At 35.8% G+C, this 13921-nt stretch overlaps 1 protein-coding gene across 1 annotated transcript in view; it reads right to left on the bottom strand.

Annotated features, from left to right (window-relative positions):
- Fmr1 (synaptic functional regulator FMR1) overlaps positions 1–13921 on the bottom strand; it is an 85935-nt gene that overhangs the window by 49251 nt on the left and 22763 nt on the right. Inside the window, exons 3-5 of the mRNA XM_089104366.1 lie at positions 6042–6201; positions 4676–4839; positions 137–230 (exon numbers count right to left, since the gene is read on the bottom strand). Of these exons, the coding sequence (XP_088960492.1) occupies positions 137–230; positions 4676–4839; positions 6042–6201 (418 nt within the window). The remainder of the gene's footprint in view (positions 1–136; positions 231–4675; positions 4840–6041; positions 6202–13921) is intronic.

Genomic DNA, 13921 nt, shown 5'->3' with positions numbered 1-13921 from the left:
CCACACTATTTTCTTTATTTCGTTGTTTCTTCATCTTTCTTTTTGTTGGTTGATAGTAACATAATTTCTTTTTACAGGGTGTTTAGCTTCTAAACAGGTTTGTTTCTGGTAGTACATGAATTCGTTCAAAACTTACTATGCAAACAAGAGAGCCACTTTCAGGTACAAATCTACAGATGGCAGCACCGATAGCACGTTGAAATTCCTTATGTACACCTTCTCTCTTTGCACTGAAAAGATAAATGAAGTGAGTAAGTAAAGTAAATAGCCAGGCGTGTAATTTCAATAATTTTAAGTTAGATTCCAAAATAAAAAATTAACTTGAGACATTTATAAGCATAAAGTTACTACAAATTTCATAGCACAACACAACCTCAATAAAAAGAACTTCAATATATCAAGGTTTTTCATTTCCCCTTGAATTTACCTATCTCTAAACTCAAGGATATATCCAGGATTTTTTTAGGTGGGGGAGTTTACAAACAAGATCTTTACAAAACTCATCAAATTTGTATATATATGCATTTTTGTTTTTTTACAGGTCGGAGGGGCATAAACGAGAGGAGGAGGGATCCAAACCCGGTAGTCCCTCCCCTTTGGATGCGCCCTTAACTGCACTATTATTTTCACCTCTATATATTGAAGTAATGCTTAGGTCTAAAAATGCTTTGGTCTAATCTTACTGTACAGCTATAAGTTTTTTTTTCTCTGTGTAAGAGTGGGCAGAAAAAAGTCAAATAGTTTATAAAATAAATGAAGTTTACAGTAGGAGTAGAAGACCTGATATTACTCAAATCAATTAACGCTATTTTAGGTGGTCTCTCTGCATCTTTTCTTCTTGCGAAGTTTTCCGTGCTGTTTTTGCCATTCACGGGAGACCTAGCCTTTCTCGGCTTTCTCAATGTAATTTCGCAAGAATTTGGAGCTTAGGAGGCTTTAGTAGGGATGGGGAGAGCAGAAAAATCTTCTCAAATTGTATGTTGATATCTTGTACTGCTCGTAGGACTTGAATTTTACAAAAAAAAAACTAAATTTAAGAAAATATTAGTTACAATCTTTAAATAACAGCGGCAAACCCCCATTATGACAAAATCTGATGGTTTTACACCTTTCAAATCACCTCTAGATATCGAAGTTTTGACTAAAAAGCTTTGCACATTGAAGAAATTTCTTCAAAACAAGACATCTATCAACGACCTAGTAATTCGATCAATCTCTATCGGTTGATGACTGCAAGTTACATGAACAGGTAGAAAACCATTTTAGAACTCTTTAAAAGTAATGTTTATTTTTGTAGCAATGTTTTGGACTAATATTACACAATAAGTAAAATACAGAGATTTAGTAGGCGTACATAGATCGTACATAAGCTTAATTTGACACATGAAATTGCTGTACAGTAACACATTATTTTATTCGAAGTATTGGCTGTACAGCCCTAGTCGAGTGGTTAGCACGCATCCTTGTTCGTGAGGACACTGGTTCGAGTCTTGGTGTCGCTGGTTATTTGGTTTGGAAAAATCAGCTTGATATATCGAAAAGGTGCAAGCAAAAGACTAGACTTGAAATCCTTGTTCGTGAGGACGCTGGTTCGAGTCTTGGTGTCGCTGGTTATTTGGTTTGGAACGGGTGTAAGTGACTTGATTCTGTAAACTCAGTCAGAGTCCGCCCAGCTCAAAATGGGTACCTGGAGAAATCTGGGAGAGGTGAACAGGAAGGGTGTGCGAAAGCATAGGATGGATGGCCCTCAACCCCCCCCCCCCCTTCACTTTTGGGCCTAAGAGTCATGAAACAGAGATCAGTACCGCCGGTATGGACTGTAAAGTCCGGCCGCATTCTTTAACTCTTTTACCTTATATATCTTATACTCAGAGAGTAATTTTTTTAAAGAAATTCTTGAAAAAAAAAATCAAGAGATTCTTGATTTCTATTTGAATTACCTAGCCTTATTTTATTAGTCATTAGAAAAGGTTTATTGAAATATTTATACAAGATATTTCAATGAAATATTTATTCAGAATTTTATTTGAAATATTTCTATATTCAAGAAGAGATATATTTATGTTTTGTTAAAAGTTATGGGAAAATTTAAATGATTGTCTTAATTATAACATAAATATTTATTGTTTGATGTGTCTTTGTTTATTTACGTCTCCTGGAACACGTAAAATAACATAAAAAGTAGATTTTCGGTTCTCACGATTTATCGAAGCTATTGTGAACCTATACCGTATATTGAAGTCTGTAAAAAATCAGCTTGATATATCGAAATCCCCGATAAAACGAATTTTTCTTTTCCCCCGTGAGATTCGATACATCGAGGTTCCTTTGTATAAATTGAGCATGGAAAAAGTTTAGGCTAAAAAATATACTTTTTTCGTATTTTCAAAACTTTTATCTTTTCCTTTGTTCTACATACTAAGCTTGGTCTTTAGAGACAAAACAAGAAATCATTGGCGAGTCGCTAGTGTATACAGTAAAAACGCCGAAACAGTAAAAAGTTTAATGGACTGTCCGAAAACAGAAAATAACGCTGTTTTTCAGCAGAAACAGGGTATTTTAAGATCTTCAGGAATGTGTCATAATTTTTCTTGAAGAAATAAATCCTTCTTAGGACATACCACTTTAAAAATTACGATGAGTTGATAACTACACAGTTGAAACAACATTTGATGGCAAAGAAAAAAAAAGTCTAAGTGTTGCTCCCGCAACAATTTTATTTGCAAATCCAATCATCACTTGCTGCAACACTTCATGTTGCCCATACCACAACAAATAGTGAATTTCAGTCTGTTTATTGCCATCACACGTCAGATAAAACTAAATTTAAGCTTAGACTATAAAAAGGTTATATATTAAATAATAGGAAGCTTAATTTTTTTCAACAAGACTTTGTAAAATTTCATATAGTTACATGGGACAAGAGCTTTTTGCATCTGATAATCTCGAAATAGCCAAAATAATTTTCACACGATTTCAGTAAAAATATTTTAGATCAGTATATTTATATTACTGATCACATCACTTAGTGTAGCTCCCGCAACTATTTTGTTTGAAAGTCCAATCAAAATCTGTGGCAACACTTCATGTTGCTCAGACCCCGTAAATAGTGAACTTAATGCTGTTTCTTACCATCACAGTCAGATAAAAGTGAACCAATTTTAAATTATTAAAGAGGTTAAATATTAAATAACAGAATCTTAAATATTTTTTTTATTTATTTATTTTATTCAATAAAGGAGGAAGCCATAGGCTTGTCGTATAAAATAATTCAACAAAGATCCAGAGAGATTTCATACAGTTACATAAAACAAAAGCTCTATGCTTCTGATAATCTCTAAGAAACCAAAAATAATTTAGACACAATGTCAGTAAATATACTTATCATGAGGCCATTACACTTTCATTATCACTTTTTATACGACAGTTTAACATACAGCCATAGAGCTCTTACAATACTGTGACTCAAAGTAGACAGTCTAAGATATACTTTTAAATATATTAAAGCCTACTATACTACATTTGAACTTTCCTCCCTTTGTCCACCGTTTTTGGAAAGAAGGGAGCAAGGTTAGCACAGTGCCCCACCTATGGATTTCATATGTTCTATGGTCCACCCGCCTTGCCCTGGCCACCTTGTCTGGATCATATGTTCCACCCACCTTGCCCCACCTACAGATTTTAAAAATACAGACGCCCCCCTCGTGATATTCAAAATTTTACATGTATTCATATGAAGGAAGATTATTAACTTTGTATGTAATGAAAAATATTGTCTGAATACAACACCTTTTATGCAATGTATAACGTCATTGTAATACTATCATGTATCTTTTTTGCTCTGTAAATGTATTTGAATGTGACGCTACATATGACGTCTTTTTTTGAAGATTAAGGCTCTAAACTATTGTAAGCCAAAGGGAGCCCATGACCCAACAAAATATTACCATGTCCCACCGATAGGGTCTGCGCTCCACGTTGGGGATAACGAAGTTAGAACATAAATTCAATCGTCTTGTCACTCTAAATAAAACCGAAGTAAATTATTACCTGTTTGAATAATTACATGTCGTAATTTATAAGGACTCTTCACCATAAATACATCCTGAGACCACACTGGCTATACCTGATGTTCGAAAAAAAAAGAATATAAGTGAGAAAAATAAAAACACAAGTTGGATATTTCAGGAAAGACTTTAACTTAGCCTACCTCGGTGATCAAAAACAAGGGAATGAAAAAAAATATATATAAAAGGCAGAATGACATTTGAAGTACTGTTCTATTTGCCACATTTTACTTCAAAAATTAGATTTTTTATATATATATATATATACTTGCTTCGTCTTTTTCTTTCACTTAATCTTTTCTTCGTTTTCTTTTTAACACCATGCATAGCCCGTACATAGCCCGCATACATAGCATGCATAGCCCGTATGGTTTCTGGATATATTTATGGCTTCAGTCTGATGAATTTTGAAAAAATCCCATAATTTATTATTCCTTCTTGAAGGGCACTGTCTCTTTCAATAATAATTTCTGAATTTGTGGAAATATAGTTGGTAGGTTATAGAATGCAGATACGCCCAACCCTTTTTAGGGTTACACCACCTTGCTGAATATCGATCATTTACTAATGTTATGAGAAGATAAAGGATAGTAAAGTAAAATACTTACTAATCTCTCAAATCCATGGGTACTGAAACTTCAAACTTAACAAAAACATCCTTTGTTAAAGGGGGGTTGGGATTTGGTACACGGATTCTATCCACTGGTGTAATTTCAGTATAACCAACTTCCCAGCCAATGTACTCCACAACAAAGAATTCACCACGGATCATCTGCAAGTAAAACAGGGAGATATTTACAAACGTGTGCAACTCTATTTTCCAAAAATTAAAATATGGAAGTTTTTAGCATAAACTTAAATAATAACAATAATATGCACTCCCAATTCTAAAAAGACCCATCCTTACCATAGGATCAGGCCAAATACAAAATGCAAAAATATCCAGCATTCTTCTTTATAAATCCTTAATCACACATGTTCAACATCCTTCTTGCCCATGTGTTGATTAAGCAGGAGTTCGTATGGAACCACAGAACACTGCCTGTTTGAGTCAAGTTTATGGGTTAAATGAGCCATTATTGGCAGCTGAGAAGTTCGCTTTTTATGTAAGGTGGATAAGTCAAGTAGCCTCCATCCTGCTATGCACCAGTGAATTATTTATTTACAACTTCTATCAGTGTCTTACTTGCAATGGGTTTGTTTCAGAAGCTACCCTCTGCTCCAACAGCTAGTGAAGAAAACGCCTTCAAAAATCCTAAAGTTGACTTATTCAGTTTGATAATTAAGTGGCAAGAGACAAAGGGTATTAGCCTGTCCATCAAGCAAAGAAGTGACATGAACTTCTAAATGCCCATTGATAGACACTAGCCAAAAAATGTAAAAAAAATGATGGGGTCAAATAGTCTGGACTAGAATTACATTGCCCTCTTTTACTGCCCTTTTATTGCCCAAACTGAGAAATAAGACTTCACTCCTGCCCCTTCCTTAGAACTAATTCTGTATTTATTTGAAGGCTCAATAAGAGCATTTGACTTTTAGACTATTTGGAACAATATGGCAATTTCACAATTTTAATCGAATGTTCCTAGAAGGTAGCTAAAGAGGACATAAAAGGGAAACTTGTAGCCTTCCAACCACTTTAAAACATCCCCCTCGACATCTCCTGAAAGTTTTAACTTAATACCCTCAGCTATTCTTAAAATATTGCACATCCATCTTTTTGATAAACTGGATACAAATAGAGCCTGTTGATTTAGTTTAAGATGCCCCTCAAAATGCCTCTCAACATGTAAGTACACCTTAACATATAAGTACAAATACATCAAAAATCGCTTGGATATTTTTTTTTTTTAGTGGATCCCCTTTCCAGTCAAGTGGGGCACCCTGTCACTTGGTTAGACAACAACACCCCAAAGGGGACTGAAGAGGATAACTAAATAAAAAAGTCAGATTTTTATATATTAACAAACTTACCTTAATGGTGGCACGCCACCATCCAAATGCCTCTTGATCATTTGCCCTGGAATAAACCTCAATTTCTTGTGCTTCAGCATATGATGGCGCAGCACCAGTGGTGTCTTTGAGAGGAGGTAGGCGCGACCTTGCGAATGCGAATCTACTTTCCGGTTGCCAGCTAAAAAAAAGATATTATCTTATATATTATAATTTATTATCTTATATATTATATATTAGAACTAGCTCATAGTCAACCTGGAAGTGTAATGAATACATCGAAGATACAGTTCAAGGTAAAAGCAGAAGATAAGGCATAAGACAAGTTTTTAGCAGAAAAGTGTATACAGATAAAAAAATATTCAGGTTTAAAGTTTATTAGTTTTAATTATTCTAATTAGCTTTTGAAATTTTATGTAGTTTTAATTATGGGTAAATTAGAATTTGTAAATTCTTATTGATTTTTTTGGAATTTCCGGAATCAAAAAATAAATTTAAACAAGTTCTTATCATTATGACTAAACTCATTTCAGAACTATAAGGAAGGACTAACCAAGATCATCTGTCTTCGTCTGTTGTTGATTTTTTTTTATTCTTTTTTTATTTCTTTTTTTTCTTATTTTTTTTATATATATAATTATGTATGAATATGTTGATGTTGTATGTGTGAATTTGCTTTTGCATTATTTGATTTTGTTCCAATTTTATCCTTGATTTATTTGTAATTGACGTTCTTATTTGATCTTATTGGTTTTCTTGCTATTTATCTCGTACTTTAGTTTTCTTTTCTTTTTTTCTTATATTTTGCTCCGTCCTTTTCAAGTTTTTGTAGACGGGTTTTCAGTTAATAAATAAATAAAATAAAATTACTAATGAAATTGAAGAGGATATTTATGAAGGAAACATAGCGGACGATATATAAACCAGATGAAAATTGAAATAACTCTCAGTTAAGATGGAGTAGAATGAAGTGAATGAGCTAGTGTAAAAAAAAGCAAGGCATTATAGCTGAGCTCTCCATTAATGATACCATTATTGTGTAAAAAACGATGAAGCACTAGATTTCCCTCCCTTGTGGTACTCGCTCCTATATGGCATGGGGGGGGGGATGGATTAACCATCTACCCTCCCCTCTCAACAAAGTGAAACTCGTCAGCTGATTCCTGTCTGGCTGCCTGCCATAGAAACCTTTAAATTTATAATTTATTCACATCAGGCTTTCCGAAATTACATTAATCTTGAGAATATAATCGGAAAATATTTATATTACATGATTTACATCATAATTACATTTTTTATATTACATGATTTACAGTACATAATTGGGGTGGTGGTAGAGAGGTAAATGATTCCTTCACCTTCTCATAGAAAACAAACTTAAATATTATCTGTGGACCTATTGTTTTTTCTCCTTGTGATACTGCATTATGAGAGTTTGGATATCAAAACAAATCTCAAGCTACATCTCAAGAGGATTATCTCTTTATTCCCCCAATAGACAGCTTTAAAGATCCCTTTTAACCCCTTACTCAAAGAGAATGGCTAACTCGAGTGGAAACTGGCACTAGTGTTAACAAAAAAAAACTATCAGCATCATCTAGCATTGGGGTACACTTGGAAATTTTTTCACTGTAATAATGATAATATTTAATTTAACAAGTGAAATTGGTAAAATTAGGGTGGCAATAAGTATCTGATCTCAGGTCTCTACAGAAAAATCATTACAAAGCTTGAAAAATGACAAGTGTTGCCACCTGCTAGATACCCATTACTCTTTGTCCTTGCTTTTGTTCTGTACTAAGGCTTAAATTTTGAAGCATACAAAAATACTGGAAGTTGGTTAAAAACGCCAAATTCTGAATTGTAAACCAAGCCAAGCAAGCAGACCCAATAAAGAAAAAAAATGGCATAAATAAGCCAAGATAAGGCCCCCACTCAGTTTATTGTTTTCATAGTCTAGAACAGACTCTAGCAAATAATATGAGCCTAAAACTCAAATATTGACAAAAACAAAATTAGCACAATTTGTTCTGACTTCTTTGGGTGATTAATTTTTTTCTTGCATTCTTCATATATTAAAACAAAAAATAAATTTTGAGTTAACAAGGAAGATTTTGTGAAAAGATTCTATAAGTAAACAATCTTTTAGTATTTGTTTTCTATGATACAAAAAGTCAAAATTTTGAATTTCTGTGAAACCAAAAAGCTATGCAAAAAACATTAATGGTTGCACATGCTCAGAAAGGTATACACTTGCACCGTTTCATCAAAATCTGAGACCATGGGTATCATGCCCCGGCTGATTTTATACAAAATAACCCAGAAGCATGTTCTACTCAAGCATTTAAAATATTATAACTAGTGATGAATTGAAATCATAAAAATTGTGATTTTGAAATGATCAGGACTGTACCCAAAATGGAGTAAATTTTCCTATTCTTGAATTGATTCCACTGCATAATTCAGCATTTTGTAAATACACTATGCCTTTCTTTATGTCCAAATAAAGTTATTACTCATAACTCTCTGAGACCCAATAATCTAATGTGTCATATGTGCATGCAGCAATGCACATGCAGCAGAATGCCTAATTACTTAATTACTTAGACTTAGGACTTCCCACACCGGTCGGCGCATAAGGTGGCAACGATGCCTCTCCGCGATGACCTCTTCAGCGTCTTTGCCCAAAGATCATCCAGGGATGTTCTTGAGAGCCCTGCGTCTTTTTCTAGGCATCGCCCAAGCGCAGCCTTCTGTCATTCGCACCGTCAAACTCCTGGAGGAGTCCAACACCAAACATCATGAGACAGGCAATTACTGCCCATTTTAACTATGTGTCCCCAATATTGCCACCAACTGCTTATGACTTTATCAATAACGAGTGGTTGTTTAGTCTACTCTCTAATGAATGAGTAGGTAATTTTGTCCATCCAGTTGATTCTGATAATCCGTTGAAGACAATTATTTTCAAAACTTTGGATTCTTTTATCCAGCTGTTTTGTCAGCACCCAGCTTTCAGAACCATACAATAGCAATGACAGGACATTACTCTTGAAGAGCATCAATTTCAGCTTCAAAGAGAAAGTGGCACTTCTCCAAATGTTTCTTAACTTATCAAAAGCGCTTCCTGCGCACGTAATACGCGTGGCAATTTCATGCTCAGGGCTAATTTGGAACTACTACTATTACTGCAGACAACTCGCCTCAGTTGTTCGTAATAGTCATTTAGAAGAAAAGACGAAAAAGGTCAATTTTGCATCAACCGAATTTGGCCAATTTTTATACTACTACTACTACTACTAACAACTCACCACAGCACCGAGCCGCCTGAGGCCAACACAGCTACGCAAGCACCTCCTCCATCCCAAATCTATTCAAAGTCTCCCTCTATACACCCTCCCAGGAAGTTCACCTTTTCCTTAAATATTTCTTTATGACATCCTCCCTCCGCAACTGCAGACAACTTGCTTTCCATTTAGCCTTAGATGGTTGGCCAAAAAGGACAATTTTTGACAATCTGCCATTGTTCATCTGCAGAATGTGAACTAGCCACCTCAAACTTTCTCTCATCATGGCCCTAGAAAGCAGGATTGAACCACACTTTTGAACATGCTTCGAATTTTTTCTGATATAAATAAAAAATCAACAACTATGGCCAGGTATGTACACAGGATTTTACATTGGATAGGTCAAAGCTCCAAAAGCTCAGGAAGCCACTTGCCTGAGCGTCCCTTTCCCCTTTGTATCTCCCTGATTAACTAATAATAAGCCAAATGATTAAATGGTTTTCCCAAGATGTTGGGTTACTGTCATTTATTCGGATCTCTTAATTCAGCCCTAAAAGTTATGGCAAGACCGCCCAATCGATTCGAAACAAGTTTTTGATGGACAAGATAGGGTGATTCTTGAAGATGTCACATCACCTTAGGGTAAAAACAAGCAATATCAAGCAATCATTTACTTATTTCTCAACTGACCTGTTTCATAAGAAGGCAGTAAATCAAGCAATACTGGATATTTGACTACTCAGCCTTGGAGAGTTCAAGTAATAAATTTATTTGAATAAAAGAAAAGATGTGATGCTGATATTTTATACAAAATGCTAAATTTCACAGTGAAATTGTTTCAAGAATGAGAAAAGCTTACTCAATTCCGCTTCTAACCCTTGTAATTCCCACTATATTGATTCAATCTCTAAACAAACCTAATATAATACACAAGATCACAAGAACACAAGATCTGACCAACAGCAACTTAATCTAAGTGAAAATTGAATACAGGATTACTGGCTAATTTCATGTGGTAAAGCAGTTATTGGTACCAATATTTATCATTTCCAACTATTATCCATCCTTAAGTTTCTTTTCTCAAAGTGTGAATTCACTTACCTGGTCTTTGAAGTTACCTGGAAGATAATTTATTTTTATTCCCATGAGAATTAATCCATTGTGTTTGAATTCTAATTGAATTCAAATTAAAACAAACAAAGGATTGTAAACAAATAAAGGATTACTTAAAGTACACCTGTTTCTTCTGGCAATACATAGTTGCCAAATACAAAGTTGCCAAATACAGCTAAATATTATATTTTTCTATTATCATAGATTAAATTAGCTCAACCGTTTTTACGCATTTTTGACGTTAAAATTCAAGCTGCATTTTTTGGAGACAGCCTGTGCAAAAGGGAGCATCAACGAACATTCAAGAGCCGTATAGTACTAGTGGGATCTTGTGTCCTTAAACTGCTGGGATCAGGTGATTTGTGTGTTGCACTTCCCATGGATCTTGTCTACCTTAGAATCCTTTAAGCTTGAATATAATGCCACCAAAAAGACCTCGTCAGAGCCCCAAAAAAGGGACCGATATGTGCGCAACATGTGATGAGAATTTAGATACAGATTCAAGTGCTATGAACTGTGACGGATGTAGCCTCTGGTTATGCATTGATTGTCTGGAAATGTCAGAGGCTGAATACTCTCTACTAACTAAAATGACACGGCGAGTAGGCTGTGAGTGAAAATGCCCAGTTTGCAAAGGTAACCCACAAGTGACAGGTAGGGCGTCTTTGGACGATATTCAGAAACTTTTAGACAGTAAATGAACTGTGCAGTAAATGAACTGGACACCAAAGTTAAAGATGCAGTGAAAGAAGCATTTTCCAAACTTCGAGAACAGCTAACCACCGACATTGAAAACCGTTTTGGTAATGTTGAGAGCCGTTTGACAACCCTTGAACAGTCTCCCTCGTTTCACAAGGACGCTGTTCAGAATTTGGTTGAGTCGGAGATTCAGACGTTGAAAAAAGATCTTGAGATGCAGCTTGAAACCAAATTTAAACAGATGGTTGCAGATGATAGAGACCGTCAGCGTCGCAAGCTAAATATTGTTGTTTTTGGTGTCCCCCCTCAGACAAATGATGAACTCTACATAAGAAAATATCTTGTGAGTGATTATGGGCTCCCAAACATAAGCGTCTCTAATGTCCGTCGTCTGAGGAGTCAGCAAAGCCAAGTTGTAACCACCATTACCGAAAAAAGGCCTGTTTCCACATTATTCTCAGTCCCAGATTTCAAAACTAAGAAGCAGATTCTGCAAAAGTCTTACGAAAGAAAAGGGTCAGGTACGATCCAGTTCCGAAATGATATACCCAAGACTGATTGTCAGAAAAGAGCAAAGTTATATGAGGAGTCGGGGCGTCACGTATAGGGGGGAGGGGGGACGCCCCCCCCCCCCATATTTTCGGTGACTCGGTAAAAAAAAATTAGTCGGTAAAACTGCGGCGCGAAGTGTTGCGGTTTTACGGACTCAATTTTTGAAATAAATAAATGAGATGAATGAAATTACTGAAAGAAGATGAAAACACTGGCATGACATCCACTGAAATCTAGACCCTCCCTAAGTTTCGAAAACCTCGGTGTCAGTCGGTAAATGAGACGATTTTACCGACTCAAATTTTTAGATTTGATTGAAAGCGGCCGCTATCTTGATCTCATTCGGTAATTGGAGCGGCAAAATCGACTCGAAACAATGGATGACTCGATGAAAATTTATTCGGTAGCAACTTGTTGAAAACTTCTGACTTGTGAATCATCGCCACATCGGGGTTCAGTTCAGTTTCACGATTGATTTCAATTGCAAAGAACATATTAGCAATAAAAAAATATGTCAAGTTTAACGACAAATCGGGTGAAAATAAAGTGCCCGGCGTGTAAGAATATTTTCGATAAGGATTACGGTAAGCGTCATAACGCCAGTTTTCATAAAAATGAACCTGAGCCGAACTGGATCCTAGCGCCCGAGCAGGTAGTGACTAACCCATTTGCTGCATCAGCTCCTAAGAAAATGTTCATTCCAACGGAGCATATAGTCTACACTGTGCATATAGCCTACACGATTCCACTTGACTAGCGCAGTGATTTACATTAAAAGGTTAATGCCAGGCAGGGGCGTAATTTGCTATAGGGCAGGGGGGGGCCCCAACTGCCCCCATACCCCAGTTTGCCCCCCACCCAGCTTGATGTTTGCCCCCCCCCCCAGCTGGAATTTTGCGTCTTCGAAACTCTCGTCGAAACTAAGATACGCCATCATAATTCAAGCATCCACAGAAACAAGATCGGTTTTCTTTAGCAAACAATTTCCTTTATGATAACATAGGAAAACAAAAGCCTTTTTAAATAGAGCTTAATCGGCATGTTTATGATTTTCGAAGCACATTTTTTGTCCGCTCCCAATGGAAAAGAGCTAGTGACAGCCTTGGCCCGGGGCGTTTCTTAAGGGGGGGGGGAATTCCCCCAATAGGTCCTGGGAAAGGACGTTTGTCGGGCAAAGCCCGAAGCCCCTGAAAATGCTGCTTCAGACCAACCATCTATTGTGCCTATTGGCGAATAAGCAAAAAAACAAAATGACAATATTCTTGAACTGAATTTATAAAAACGTTGACCCTTTGTGGCAAACTATTATATAGTTTGACTTTGAACTAGTTTGAACTAGTTGAACTTTCCATTGTTGAAGATATGATCAAAGTGAATGCAGAAATAATAGAAGAATTTAAAGATATGGCTTCGTTGAGTGAATCAGAGCCGTTAACCCCTTTACTGGAACAAGATTGCCCAGTACCGCCTGTAAAGACAAACTTCAACGGAAACATCAGTTTTGTAATGATTTTGTAAATGATGTTGATGCAATAGGTATCAGTGTTTGGCTGAATAATAACCCTAATGGCCTAATAACCCTAAGCTTTTATAACCCTAATGGCCAAACTACAGATGCCATGGATTTCTTCAGCTATATAAATAATTCTAATATGTTGAAAAATATTATTATGTGTGGAGACTTTAATGCCCACAGCCTTTTGTGGGGGAATAAACCAGCAAATAAAGCTGGTAAGTTCATTGAGCATACGACTTCAAATAATAATGAATTAGCTGTTGCTACCCCTCTAAACCTGAATACATATTTCAACCCCAAAAGTGGCATTTTCCCTACAATTGACCTACAAATTGTGTCTTTAAATATTTTGAATAAAATTTATATAAATAAAATTGATAGTCTATGAACTGGCCACTTTTCCATAGTTTGCTCCCTAAACGAACCTGCTGAAACCCTACCAGATACCTCCAAATATATCAACACTAAAGCAAATTGGTTTATGTTCCAAAATAAGCTAAATGATGAAATTAGAAGTTTCACCCAAAATTCATTCCTTTCAAACGCATCAGCTGACACACATGCTGAAGTTTTGGCATCTTTACTAATAAATACAGCTAATCATGCTATCCCCAGGACAATACCCAGGAAAGCCATCCCTAAACATATTCCCAAAGCATAGTGGACAAATGAGTTCCAACATAAATGGAGAACAAAAAAGACAGATAGGAGAACAATCTTTAAAAAATTATCAC

This window comes from Artemia sp. Qi Xiang Cuo, chromosome 18 (genome assembly GCF_049724085.1).
Source record: "Artemia sp. Qi Xiang Cuo chromosome 18, ASM4972408v1, whole genome shotgun sequence".
Taxonomy (NCBI): Eukaryota; Metazoa; Arthropoda; class Branchiopoda; order Anostraca; family Artemiidae; genus Artemia; species Artemia sp. Qi Xiang Cuo.
Note: the sequence above shows the minus strand (reverse complement) of the source record. Positions and strands in the feature narration are given on the sequence as shown.